General features: G+C 50.1%; 1 protein-coding gene across 1 annotated transcript in view; it reads left to right on the top strand.

The window, feature by feature from the left end:
* LOC135890772 (NADPH--cytochrome P450 reductase) overlaps positions 1-13,918 on the top strand; it is a 54,853-nt gene that overhangs the window by 28,273 nt on the left and 12,662 nt on the right. Inside the window, exons 5-10 of the mRNA XM_065418194.1 lie at positions 4,846-4,894; positions 5,823-5,951; positions 7,305-7,454; positions 8,739-8,863; positions 9,851-9,940; positions 12,222-12,320. Of these exons, the coding sequence (XP_065274266.1) occupies positions 4,846-4,894; positions 5,823-5,951; positions 7,305-7,454; positions 8,739-8,863; positions 9,851-9,940; positions 12,222-12,320 (642 nt within the window). The remainder of the gene's footprint in view (positions 1-4,845; positions 4,895-5,822; positions 5,952-7,304; positions 7,455-8,738; positions 8,864-9,850; positions 9,941-12,221; positions 12,321-13,918) is intronic.

The following is a 13,918-nucleotide window of genomic DNA, read 5'->3' as shown; positions in this document are numbered from 1 at the left end:
TCTGCTTGGTAACTTTCAAAGCGTCCGGCGAGAACCCTAGCGAACTGGACTGCTCCGACCATGGCCTGTGCAGGGACTTGGCGTGCAGGCTCCGTTCTCCGTAACAAAAGGAAACTGCCGATTTGGCTTTAAGCTCCGAGAGGTGCAGAATGGAAAGGCCTGCGTGCACATTTTTCAACAGCTAAGTTAAAATCTCTCCCTTCTCTGACGGATACAAAAGCTGTGGGATTCTTTTCGTTTGCCTGTTTTCCGCCCTAACCATGGGATGTCTGTACTCGGTCCCACAAGAGGACCTGACTCTGGGGAGGTGAGTCAATCTTCCTGATCAAGCAAACTGTAGATCTTACTCCCAGGACCGCGTCTCTCTTAAGAGCTGCATGTAATTGTATATTGATCTCCCTGCTGAACTCTGAGGGCAGGAAGAGAAGGGGAAAGGAGGTTCTGCCTAAGGCATGCTACTCGGGCAGAGAAGTACAAGAGACTGCTTGCTCTCTGTCCAGCGGGGCGGAGGGTGTAAAAGGCAGTTCCTGTCTTTTTCTGACTCAGAGCGACATCTGGACCTAGGATCTTGTGCTGAAAAATACGTACAAGTTAGTGCCATTGGGGGTCCTAAGGAGGAATATTTTGGGGGCCCCCCCACACAATACGTGCCAATAATAGGGGGACCCCTGAGCTGCTCCAGGCCTAAGCAGTTGCTTAATCTGCTTATGCCTAGCGCCAGCTTGCAAGTTGGTGACTAAACAAGACTGCTCTGCTGGGAGGCTGCTGCCTCGGGCGCTTTCTGACGGGATGTGGATGGTTATGATCTGGAGACTTCGACCATCCGGCTGCGTTGGCGTTTCTCTCTTTTGAACTGTTGGCTTTAAACTCAAACCAGAGACAGAGTCTCAGGGAGGTTCTCTGCATTTTTGGGTGTTGGTAGGAAGAGCGAGAGAAGCACAGTCTGTATAGTTGTATATTTTAAAGCTGTAGGTTAAACCGAGTTAACACCCCCTCCCTCTGCCTGGTTTCTCGCTTGTGGTACAAACCGTACCATAGACTGTTAGAAATAAAAGAGCATTGTATATATTGATGGTACTTTTCACTCCTTAGGTTTACTGTTTTGGTTCTCTCTCCTTTTGGGGCAATGAAAATAGACTTGTGGTATGGCTTTTATCATCAGTTTCTGTTCATTTTCACATTCAGGTTCTCCTGCTCTATCAGGGTGCTGCAGTGGGTTGTAAAAACCAAAACCTGTTGTCTTTAATTTGTTTGGTGTTTATGGAGCGCCCATCACCACAGTAGCTAAACGCTAGATGAGTGTGTATCTAAATAAGAGACACAATCTTCATACTGTGTATGGAAACATATTTTCTTTTGGTCTTAAGTTGTGTAACAGCTTTTAACAACCTAATCCCCTGATGGCTTTCCCTTAAAATTGGTTTAGTACAGCTGCTGTGTACGTTACAATGTCTCCGTGGATCCAATCGTTGTCTGATGCTAGTTTCTTCTAATAGCTTAGACCTCCTTGCACAGTTCTCTCTCCCCTGACACTTAACCTGTAGCCGCAAGGGACTTATTTCTTGCAAAGAGAACAGGGTCCAGTCAGCCTAGTGAGGGGAGCTGTAGCAGTTCATTATTTTGGGGTGGGGAGAGGAGGCCTGGAGAGAGATGTATTTGAGCACATCCCCAGTGCAAAGAGAGCTTTAGACACATTCTCTGGGATCCTTCCCTCGGGGCCGCGCGGGTTAGGAAACTGTTAGCGCGCTCTCACACGGTCAGAAGCCAAAGCCTCTTGTTTTTGCCCAGAGGCTCCTCTCTTCCCACGGGAGACCCAGCCTCGCATTCTTCCACTGTGAAAGGGAAATGGGAACGCGTCCCATGTTCCTCGCTTCCTGCGTGCGGCGAAAGCCCCAGGCGGTGAATGAGTGAGCAATCGGCTGGCACTCATCCTGCTGTCTGGGAAAAGACCCCAGTGTCTAATATGACTATAGCTAGAAAGCCACAGTCTCTCCTGGGGTTCCCGGGACTGGATCGCGTTCTCATATAGTTTATTGCCGTTCACTTCCAGAGTCATCTGGGTCGCTTACACCAGTGTCACCCTTGTGAGGCCAGTGCGGTTGCACTGGTGTGACTGAGCCCTTGTTTATACTGCCTTTCTAGCCACTAATGTCCCTAGTGTAGACACTATTTGGGCTGGGGCAGTTTGTCCCTGTTTCAAAGTGGAGCAAGCTGCACTGATACACATTGCACTATGCTAGTATAAATTGTGTCTATACCAGGGGCCTGCATCAGTGGCTGAAATCCTTGTGTAGACAAGGCCTGAGAGGAGACTTTAGCCCTCAGATGGCAGCAGCCTGCTTGCAAGGGATTTTTGGTAGCTCTAATCAGAGGTCTCCAGGTGTTTGGTTCTTAGAGTGTGTCTACACTGTGACGAAAGACCCGCAGCCGGCTTGGGTCAGCTGACTTGGGCTTGGGCTGCAGGACTATAAAATTGCACTGTAGTCGTTCGGCTCTGCGAGCTGAAATCATCTGGCCCAGGCTCTGACACTCGGTGCTGTGGGTTTCTGATCACGACGTAGACATACCCCTGGAGGCTTGTGGCGCTGGTTCATTCTGTGAGCAGAGCAGCCGTGTTCCTGCACATCCATCTAGGCTTGTCCTAGAAGCTTTGTAATGAGGGGCAGCTGCGCCTGTGGGCTGATGTGCCTGCCTTCTGAGTTAGATGTTGTGTTTAAAACATACTTTGCTCTAAGGCTAAACTGATGAAAGAGCATCCCTTTACTGCCCCTGGAGAGAGGCAAGAACTTCATCCTTCCCTTCTCTTGCCCTGCATTTTCCTCAGCCCTGCCCCATGGACAGCGCCAGGAAGGGGATATCAGTGCGGGGCAGTCATGAGAACCCCGTCAGATAATGAATCTCAGAACGGATCATTTCAGCCAAGAGGTGGGAAAGGACGTTTGAAGGGACTCGGGTGGAAATCCATCTGAATTGGAGGCCGGTGTTGAGCCGCCAGGTTTCGAGCTTACGTCACATTGAAGTTTGCCTGAGACGGGGAGGGAGTTCCGGGGAGCTGTGCAAACTGGAACGTCTGTTCGCAATAGTGAGCAGCTTGTTGGCTGGATTTTGAGATGAAGAAGCCCTGTGGCTGACCAGCCGGGGTCCTTGAGGCTTCCTGAACGTAGGGACTGCCAAACCAGAAGAGAATAATTGCACAGCTAGTCTGGTAGCATGTCTCCAGCAGTGGTCATTGCCTGCCGGCCAATGCTGCAACACTGGTGGGAGAAGGAGGTGGGAATCAGCTTTTACTCAGGCCAGGTCTCGACTAGGAGCGCTTTGCTGGTACCGCTATACTGGCAAAGCACTTGTAGTGTGGACACAGCTTATCCCAGCAAAATTGCGCTGATCCCAGGCCCCCGTCCTTGCTGAGCGAAGCAAGCTATGCTAGCAAAAGCCCAGTGTGATCGATAGAACTGTGTCTGCTCTGCGGGGTTTGCCCAGCACAGCTGTGTCGGTCAGGGATGTCTCCCCAGCACACCTCTGACTGATCTAGCTAGGCCATCCAACGTTGGTAGTGTGGCTCTGGACTTAGAAGCATGAGGAATAGCAGCTCCTTGTCGTTTGTATCCTAGCTAGCTTAAGAGCAGATGCTGCTTTGATTCATATAGATGACGAATCGTTCTTCCTCCACTCGAGCTCTTTCTTCCTGCTGTAGTGAGTTCAGTGGTTAACGTTGCATAAAAACATTTTGAGTGTTTCCTTTGCATAACTTCATTGAGCGCCTTCTGGGACTGGTAAATAAAAGCATTTGAGCATCTCTGTGCAACTTGCTGTGTTTACAGACGTCTATCAGAGCTCTGCTTGCTAGATTAAATAGTCCTTGGGGTAGATTTACAAAGGGATTTAGACGCAGATGGGCACCTAGAGGGATTTTTAAAAGTGCCGAAGTGAGTTAGGCACCTGACTCCCATGGATGCCCCAACCCCAGTGACTGATTATTTCTGCTGTCCTTGTCTGTCTGTCTGTCTCTCTCGTGGCCAAAGCTGAAGCACCACTGCTCAAGGTGAGGGTGTACCCCTGGATTCATAAAGCAGTGATATAATCTCGGTGGCTAGGGCAATTAAACCAAGAACAGTGTCTGGGAGAGAGGGAGCGTCGCTGTTCACTGTGTGTTCTTGGTTTCCAGTGACGGTAGCTTGTGAAGATGAAGGAGGGAACAGAAGTAGTTAGGCCCTACCACCATGAAGAGGTTTATGCTTCCAACATAAGTTTCAATCCATAGCTCAGTGTTCCCCAGTCTGGGGGAGGCACCGGGGAGCAGAAGGTTCATGTATAGCATGCAGCTAGCTCAATAGATCTTTGTAATCCTGAGTCTTGTCTGCATTTCAGGGTGGGAAGCTTAGGAGAGGGGAAACAGGTGTGCGTGTGTGAGTGTAAGTTACTGCCCATCTCCTTTTGGGGCTGACTTTCCCCTCCCCTTCCTTCCCCACCCATTGGTCTCCCCTGCACGTGTCATTTTGTGGATCATCCAACTGCTAGTGCTCTTGGAGAGGGCTGATCTCATCTCTCAGGGTGGCGAGGGAAAGTCCTCTCTGCCCCATCACTGCCGTCCTGCTCCAGGTTCCATGTAAGTAGGATCTCAGGGTTGTTAATGCACCTGGGCCCTTGTGAATGGCAGCGGGACATGTTCACCAGGCTGCTCTCCTCTGTAGCCTTATCCCGCCTCTATGAAGCAGGTCTCTTCCCTAGCCATGTGTAGCAATCCCCTCGTCTCCTCCCCGACCTGCTCCAGGCTCTCCGACTGCCCCATTCTGCCTCTCTCCGGATTACACATCCATTGAAAGGGAGGCCTTTGCTGTCTTTCAGAACATCCTCGGTGAGGGAGAGCAGCTTTGTTGAGAAGATGAAGAAAACGGTAAGTTTTTCTTTCTCCTTTCTGAGGCTGTGGAAGGAGCAGGGTCTTCCTGTTCAGCCGGCGTGGAGGGGATGGAGGCCTCTTCCTTTCCAATTCCTGCCACTGTTCATGGCACTCTGGCAGCGGGCGGGTGGGCAGCTTCTTGTGTGAGGTACCGGCCCCCTCCAGCGCTAAAGAAGCAGGAGCCGCTTAGCAACTGAGCTGTCTAGCTAACATCAGCAGGGAGCTGCTGGGAGATGGATTCGGTCCTGCTACTAATGAGCATCTTCGTGCAGTAGCTGAGTTCTGGAAGGCCAGTAAAATTAAATAAAAGGGGTGTGTGTGTTGGGGCAGAGTGCGGGGAGATCAGGGCTGTTTCTAGAGCACTCTGCAGATATCCTTTTGTACTAGACAGATGAAATCTGCCTCTTTGAAGAGAGAGGTAATTCGGGTGAGGACTCAGCAGCAAAGGGAAGTGTAATGTGAGGTTGGGGTCAGGAGGAAAATCGTGGAAGTCCTTAAACTCCCTGGCTGATCATTATTTATGGTAGCACCCACAACATGCTAGGCGCTTCCCAAATGCTTCAGAATGACCAGTTCCTTCTCCAAGGAGTTCCTACTCGAAGGAGCTGTTCTCCAATCACACACTGTTCATCGCTCCCCCAACCCCCTCCACAGAATAATCACGTGTCACATTTTAGCAGGTTTCCATGGTGGATCTCAAAGCACTATACGAGCAGTAGTTTAGCCTTCCAGTCCCAGTGTGTAGGTATTACACAGAAGCCCAGAGATGTGATTTTGCCCAAGTTTGTGTCAGAGCCAGGAACAGAATCCAGGACTCCTGACTCCCGGTCCTTTCCTTTAACCAGGACAACACCCTCCTCTCCCCTGAACTCCAGTGACTGGCCAAATTAGCAACTCCTGTGTAATTGGGTCTCTGTCTTTACAGGGGCGGAACATCGTGGTGTTTTATGGTTCCCAGACTGGTACAGCAGAGGAGTTTGCCAACCGCCTGTCCAAAGATGCCCATCGTTACGGCATGCGGGGCATGTCAGCGGACCCGGAGGAGTATGATTTGGTAAGTTAAACTTCGCTGCATACAGCATCTTTACTCCATTATCGAATTCCATGCGTGCGAAGAGTACATAAGTGGTGCCTGCGACCAGCTCTGATGCTGGGCACACTGAAGGGATATGTTGTTAATTAACAAAGAAGGGGATGAGCTGTTAGCATTGGCTGCTTGCAGCCATTATTAAGTAACTGTGGGTCCAGTAAGATATGGCACAGAGAGATGAGGAATGTGCCCTTGAACCATTTAGTGCTAGCAAAATCAAGGGCTTTAGCCCCTGAAAAGTTATGTGCTGCTTGCTATGGGAACGAGGAGAGGTTACCACCTTCTTTACAGGGTTATTCCCAAAAGGGGAGTAATTGTGAACTGAACCAACCATTTTTAGGCTCCCCCAAAGAGCCAGACCTTCCCGTCTGCTGGGAGGAGAGATTGGGCCAATGGATTTCTCCCCTTCTGGCAGTGGGACTGAAGGGGGAATGGGGCAGGGCTGTGAGCTGCAGAGCTTGAGTGTGCTCTGGGGCTTCAAGCAGCTGCTTGGCTTGATTGTGCCGAAGGCAGGAGCTGAAGAGGGCATATCATGCTGGGCAGCAAAAGGGTGGGAACAAGCAGGAAGCTGGTGTGGGCCGTTTGGAAAGAATGAGCCAGCCGCTTCTGGAGAGCTTGCCCGCTCTGGTCCGTGTTCCTCCATTAGCTAACAGCCCGCTGAACTGAGACCTCTGTGACCTCGGCATGACAGTCAGATGTGCTACTGACGAGTATAGAAAATAATAGCTGCTTACAAAGTGAAGTGAGCCAGAACCCCTCTTCTGAGGGCTGGCTGGGTGGGAGGCCACCTTGCTCTGGGATCTGAGTCGGAGAGCAACTTCACACCGAAGAGGAATTGGACCCCATACTCTGAGAACCAGTGGGTGAGAGAAATCTCTCCGTTGGGGCCAGAGCCAGTGCAGATGTTCCACCACCTCCGTATCACAGAGAACACCTCGGTTCTGGTGATTTGATAGGTCACCTTTACCCTGGGAATCTGTCGCCAGGCAACCTGAAGGGTTCTGAGGTGCCATCTCTTCGATTAAACATTTGGCCTGACCACTTGTAGCCTGTTCAGAATATTCCTTGGTGCTTTCCTGCAGAGTAAGAGTGTTAACTGCAGTGTCCTAGCCGCAATCCTGTTGGTTAACAATGCGAAGCAACTCCAAACAATTGCCACGTTGCACACCAGAGGCGGTTGCATTTTAGTGGTGGTGATGTGAAACCTCTCCCCCCCCCCCCCCCCGAAATAACGTTCGCAATAATTGCTTTGGGATCCTCGAAGATGAAAAGTGCTACATAATGTAAGGAACTTAATCTCTCTGGCCTTGTTTCTAGTCTGATCTGAGCCGCCTCTCTGAGATTGACAATTCCTTGGCCGTGTTCTGCATGGCTACGTACGGAGAGGGTGATCCCACGGACAATGCCCAGGATTTCTATGACTGGCTGCAGGAGACTGATACTGACCTGACTGGTCTCAAATTTGCAGTAAGTAAACCAGCTCTGTGTTACTGCTTATGCCTGATTTAGGCATGAAAGTCCCCCATGCATATGCCCAAATCGGACATGAATTTACAGGTGAGCATGCAATCTCAGTTTGCATGCCTTGCATCCATGACTTGCACATCTGTGTCAGGTGCGCACCGTTGTGTGCTGCACATGTTTGCAAACATGGGTCTGTGTGCTTTACAAATGACTCATGTCTCCCTCCTTCCCCTCTACATCATATTGCTGCAGACGGCGTCTAGCACACACTTGAATGCGAAGGCTGTAACTAAGTTACAGGCTACTGTTATTGTTTAGCAGGCTAATTGGACAGCCTTAGGCCAGATATTCTCCTGCAAATTAGATTATTCCAAGAAATGTATTATTTCTTTCCTGTACTTAAATTTAATCATGGCTGAGATGGAACTGCCTTACCTACCTCCCCTGCAGATTTCTGGGTGGTACCCAGAATTGCAAAGCATGAGATAATCCATCGCTTGGTCTCCAAATTAGGTAGTTTCACCCCAGTGGGGGTATAACATACGGTACAAACACGTCCATCGCTGACAATGGAATGGAAGGGATGGTAGGTTAGAGGGCTGGGTACTGACGGTAGGGGGAGATGTAGAGCCAAGTGCTCTGATCAGCCCCGGAAGAGGTGCCACTTCCCTCACTCTGTCCCACTCCTGTGCCTGGTGGATAGCGCTCAGGCCTGGGACTCAAGAGACCTGGGTTCCATCCCTGGCTTGACTGTCCTGTGGGGTGACCTTGGGCGAGTCACTTCCCTGCAACATACCTCAGTCTCCCCCTCTGTAAAATGACCACTTTTGAAATCTACTGATGAAAAGTGCTAGGAAAGAGCAAGGCGGTGGTATTCATGTTATTTATAATGGGGGAGAGGACAATTCAGACGCATGGCTCATTCAGTGCTGGGCCTCTTTTTTGAGGCTTCTAAAAAGGAGCTAGTTGTGGTGGTGCTTTTTAGTGCGGTTCTGTGCCCCAGGAACCAAACCCCCCGGCTCACTTCAGAGAACACCGAATAATCGGCAGATGGGGACGGCTTTTGGTCACTGTGGATCTGGGCTGAATTTAAACATGTGACCTACAATAGTGGTGAAAGTTTATAGCCACAGAAAACCTACCTCCTTAGCCAGCCAGAGCCCTCCAAATGGACTCCCTGGCTCCTTTTGATAGAGATATTGTATGTATAGCCAATCCTCTTTGGCGTGAGGTTTTTGAATTAACGCATTGGCTTCGTCTGATGGATTGCCTGTCATTCCCTTCCAGGTGTTCGGGTTGGGCAACAAAACTTACGAGCACTTCAACGCGATGGGGAAATACGTGGACAAGAGGCTGGAGCAGCTCGGAGCCCAGCGGATGTTTGAGCTCGGCACGGGAGATGACGACGGGAAGTGAGTAGAGTTGGATGTATGGTTTGAGCATTGGCTGGCTCGGAGCAAGCGCAGCAGAACAGACCATATCGTGTGTGCACGTCTGTATAAAACGTAGGAGAGCTTGCTTGGTGTAGTGGAGCTGACTTTCTGCTAGGTAGCATATGTACCTGGCAGGGGTTGGTTGGGGGCTAGGATGTCTGCTGAAGTGGGCTTTACATCCTCACTAGGGCAGAGACCTGTGGGATTGCTGTTCGGTTCGGAGTCCCTTAGTTTGCCAGATCCCTTGGCGCTTTTCATAGAGGCGGTGGGGTGTAGCTTCAATTCTTTCCCTTTCAAGTGTATAAACTAGCGGGACCCCTCTGTGTCTTTCTCAACCCCCACGTCCAGCTCTGCCTGACACACGGTTGTTACTGTAGCTTTTGATTTGCTTTTACATGCCCGGGTGCGATCACTCCTGTGATTGTCCCAGCAAATGGAAACTTGCATGAGCCCAGAGCCTGCCTGAAGTGTTCTCACTCTGAAGTTAAACCTGTTCAATAAAATAAAGGCCTCCTGAAACCTCCATTGATCTTTCTAGGTAACGTTGCCTGCAGACTCACCACCTAGGGCTCTGACCTTATTAGTGAGAGTCAGGTGTGGAGAGGGAATCTCTGGAGGAAAAACCCAGAAGTGCAGAAAGCATTGCTGCACATTCTTCTATGTGAACTGGAGTTCACCAGTATTGCACCAGTACCCTCTTGCATGGCTGCTGCCTGAATCACTGATGATATTGCAGAAGTGGAGACATGGCTCGGGTCTGAATGTGAATTTGTCATCCTAGCTCCCTGGGGTCCAGCTGAAATTAGTTATTTGGTGCGTGAACTAGAGGAGGGCAGGTACGGAGGGGAGCACAGGGTATGGGAGGAGATATTGCGTTGGGGCCTCACTGCAGTTTGCTTCCGGAGCACCCCTCTGGCTGTCCAGGACATGGCATTGACGTTGCTTCTTCTCTCCTGCCTTGAACAGCCTGGAAGAGGACTTCATCACTTGGCGGGAGCAGTTCTGGCCGGCAGTGTGCGAGCACTTTGGCGTGGAAGCTACCGGAGAGGAGTCCAGGTAAGTGTGGGAGCAGAGGAGATACCAGCATGGATTTTTTGCAGAAATCCCAAGTGAAAAGCGGCATTTTGGCATCCAATCCCCATCCAGGCCTGAGCAAAGACTCACCCCATTGAGACTTAAAAGTAGCGAGAAACCTTAAGTAGATTCACCCTTGTAAAGGAGAGAGGGTCCAGTCCAAACATCCCTACGTCCTGGGGTAAGTTTGACTCCAGATCAGAACTTTGGCTCCATTTGTTGAGTTCACTACTCCATGGCACAAAACCCTTTATAAATAGCTGTCAACTAAATAACCTGGCGATGAGTCCAGCGATGCTGCTGCTGTTTCTCTGGTCTCCCTCTTGTCTCTCTCACTAGGCCATCTCCCAGGCGGTACCCTACCCCATTTATCATGGTCTGATAAGCTACTTAGATCATCTCCCATAGCGAGCCTGGGCACCAACACGTCACGCTGAACACTGATTGAATGCAATCTAGAACCAGAGCCAGTCAGATGAAAGCTGAAGTCCCCAGTGCCCCTCGCTGAAGGCTTGTGAAACAAACGCCTCACCCCTCCCTAAGATCTGCAGGGGGCACACTGCAAAAGCTCAGGGCCTTGGAGGCAGTTACATGGGCAATAGCCTGTCTGCCTCAACAAACCCCTGCTTCCAGCCGGCACAGGACAGTGGGGTTGTGCAGGGAGGAGGAGTGTCCATTAAGGGCTTTAAAAGCCCAAACCTTGAACTCCATCCACCCGAGGCGTCTAGAACGCGGCAGCAGCTTTCTGCACCAGAGGGAAGCAGATTCCCTACGTGGTACCCTCGTACTTAACGCTAGCTGTGCCTGACAGAGGAGCCCCTTGTGCGACTCTGGCCATGGCACGTAGGCTGCTGACATGGTGTGCTGGTCAGGTCAGCTTGGGAGAGAGAGGGACGAAGTCTTGCTAAAAACCTATCCTTGCCGTAGCTTGCACCTGAGCCATCGGAATCCGCCCCTGGGCCAGGCCGAAGCTGTGCAGCCGCTCCCCATTAACAGCTGGGGAGACCCAGGGAAATGTCCGTGTCTCCCCAGAGCTCCCCGTTGACCCCAGTGGCATAACTTGGTTGGTTTATTCTTAGCCAGCTGAATCACGGATAGAGCACTGCACTGGCCCCCTCAGAGCTCAGCGGGAGTGACGTATGATATCTTTGGCGTAGCAAGTGGAACCCACTGTACATACAGGGAACCTCGTAGAGAGACAGCCCATCAAGCAGAGCCAGCGCTCTCTCCTCGCCCAACCCCAATGCAGCCCAAGGGCCCGGACCCAGCGAGAAACTCCTTCGGCACGTTCTCACTCCTGCCTAACGCTTGTCAGCAGAGAAGCCAGGGCGCGGATGCATGTGGAGAAGGAGCTAGCCTCTCCTCCCTGGGCGTGGTCAGTTATGAGAGACCCTGGGGAGGGCATGGATGAGCTTTCCCCCAGGCAGTGACTGCACCTGCTGCAGTGTAAAGCGGTGGCTATCAGTCTCCAAAGCTGTCAGCCTGGCTCTTTCCTATCCGCTTTAACTTAATGTATATAGAGCAAATAAAATGCTTAGGAACGGAACGTTTCATGCTTTGGGTTTTTTAGGAGCTGCAGTATTAATATTCAGATTTTGAGCTGCAGGACAGATAATAAATCCATCATTTCCCCAGGGCGGTAACTGTTCTTTGCAAGTGGGAGATTTAGCGTTGTTTCATGAGTGAATCTGCAGTAGGTTTGAATTCCTGGCACGCTCATTTCCACAAAACATAGGGAAACGGCTTCCTTTTCTCTCGGCTGTCCCTGTCGTTCATAAACGGGGAATGTTTGTCCAACAGCCTGAAGCTGATGAACTTTGTGTCGATTAACAGCTCGGGAGCAAAGTCCCACGAAGACTGTTTTCCAATCAATTGTAAAGAGTTCAGCAAAGTTCAGTACTTGGTGAACTTTGTTTTTCCTTTGGAAGCTTCCCCAGGTAGCTCTGGCCCTGATCTCTTCGGAGTAAGCTGAGGGTTGTGCCAAATGACTAAGTGTTTTTTGTGATGAGGCCTGTGGTCTCTAGGCCATTAGACTGAGACTTCCAGACTTGTGTCATGTGTGACCTAAGCAGCTCTGACCAGCATTTTTGAAGTTTAAAATGCTAAAATAACCCATCATGCCACTACTTCCAAAAGTGCTTTCTCTGCATAGGGATGTTGACTGGGAAAAGAGGGTTGTTGATTACACCCAGCAAACCAGATGTTACACATTGTCCAAGCCGTGTTCAGTGGGTCACAGCTGCCTCTTTCTCTCTTTCTCCAGCATCCGTCAGTATGAGCTGGTGGTCCACACAGACATCAATATGAACAAGGTCTACACTGGCGAGATGGGCCGGCTGAAAAGCTACGAAAGCCAGAAACCGTAAGTACCGGATTATCCCATGTAACTTTGGCTGAGAGTGGTCAGTGCAGAAAAGTCAAGGAGCATGTCCTTCAAAGCCTGATATTAAATGCTCTGCTGGAAGTTGTCATTGCCCTAACACGGCCTCCTAAAATCCACATTATTTGAAGGTGTGGCTGTAAAATACCAGGGTCGAGATTGAAAAACAAAAGTGGTGTCCCACAGTGACTTGACAGAAATGCTGCTACTAACTTTCACTTAGAACTCTGTTCTGTCCTGTCTGATTCCAGAGCCCTGATTTAGTTTCCAAGAAAAAGCATTCTGCAGGCGAAGAGCTGACCATTTCATTTGATTTTATTCCCTTTGTGCTATATTGAGTCAGGGGTTGGTCTGTATGGGATGGGTAAGACAGTCCTGATACCAGCTCTGCTGGAATGAGAGAAGCAGGCAGTGATCAGAGGCCCTGAGTTTAAAATGATCCAGTAGCTTCAGCACTGCACTTGTGACATTGGTTTAGGTATTGCAGCTTTATTCATCTTTATTTACCACTTTCTCAAGAGACAAATGCATTGGCGAGGTCAGAGCAGAACCACAAATGTTGTAATGAAAGATTGAGGCCTGGGAGGAAGTCTAAGGGGGAAGCCAGCTGTCTTCTGCAGGGGAGAGGCATCAGTTTCATGTAGGACAGAAGGAGGAAGGAAGAGATCACTTGCAGCAGGGTAAACTCAGGTTAAGTATCAGGAATAACCGTAAGGATCAAGCTGCCAAGAGAGGCTCTGCCCGGATAGTCAAGGCTAGACACCCATTCCTTAGGGATGGTGTAAAGATAATGAGATCAGGCCTGTTGAATTGCAGCGTGATGGATGGGGTAAATGTCCCACTAGAGGGCCTCTTCAGATCCGATGATCTAGTTTTCCATGCTACCAGGAGGAGCCATTTTGGGCTAGTGAGAGAGAGAGCATTGATGCATCTTATAACACTTTGCCAGCTTACAAGATTGCATTGTACTAACTTTCAACTCATTTAGGGGGGTGGAAGAAGAGAGGAAGGGTGGCGCAGTGGGTTAGGCCCTAGACTGCGACTTGGGAGATCAGGGGTCAATTCCCTGCTCTGCCACAGACTTTGTGTGACCTGGGGCAAGTCACTTAGTCTTTCTGTGCCTCAGTTTGCCACCTTTATAATTGGGATAATGGTACTACCCTCATGGGATGTGGTGAGGGTAAATATATTACACTACAGTAATGGGGGCCATATAAGTACGATAGATAGATAGATGGAGGGGGTGGAAGGAGCTTCCAAGCCATAGCCCTCTCTTAGCTGCCCTTCTGGAATGGCTGTTCCTGAAAGGAAGTCCCAAGTAGCAGCAATGAGGGATTCAGAACTCAGTGTGTTGTGAAATACCCTTTGCTCCCTTGAGTGTAGAAGGCCAATGAGGAAAACCCATGTGACTCTCAGAAGACTCATGCACATGTTGCAATGTCTATTGAAACCTGCTCCAGAGAGGGTGGGGACAGCATCACCAATTTGCAGACAGAAACCAGCGCTTGGCACAGAACCTGGGAGGATGAAACCCCATGAAAAGTCCATTGCATTTTCCCCGCGATGTCTGTTTAACCTTC

The sequence above is a fragment of the Emys orbicularis genome, chromosome 17 (genome assembly GCF_028017835.1).
Source record: "Emys orbicularis isolate rEmyOrb1 chromosome 17, rEmyOrb1.hap1, whole genome shotgun sequence".
Taxonomy (NCBI): Eukaryota; Metazoa; Chordata; order Testudines; family Emydidae; genus Emys; species Emys orbicularis.
This window is presented reverse-complemented; position numbering and strand designations above follow the sequence as displayed.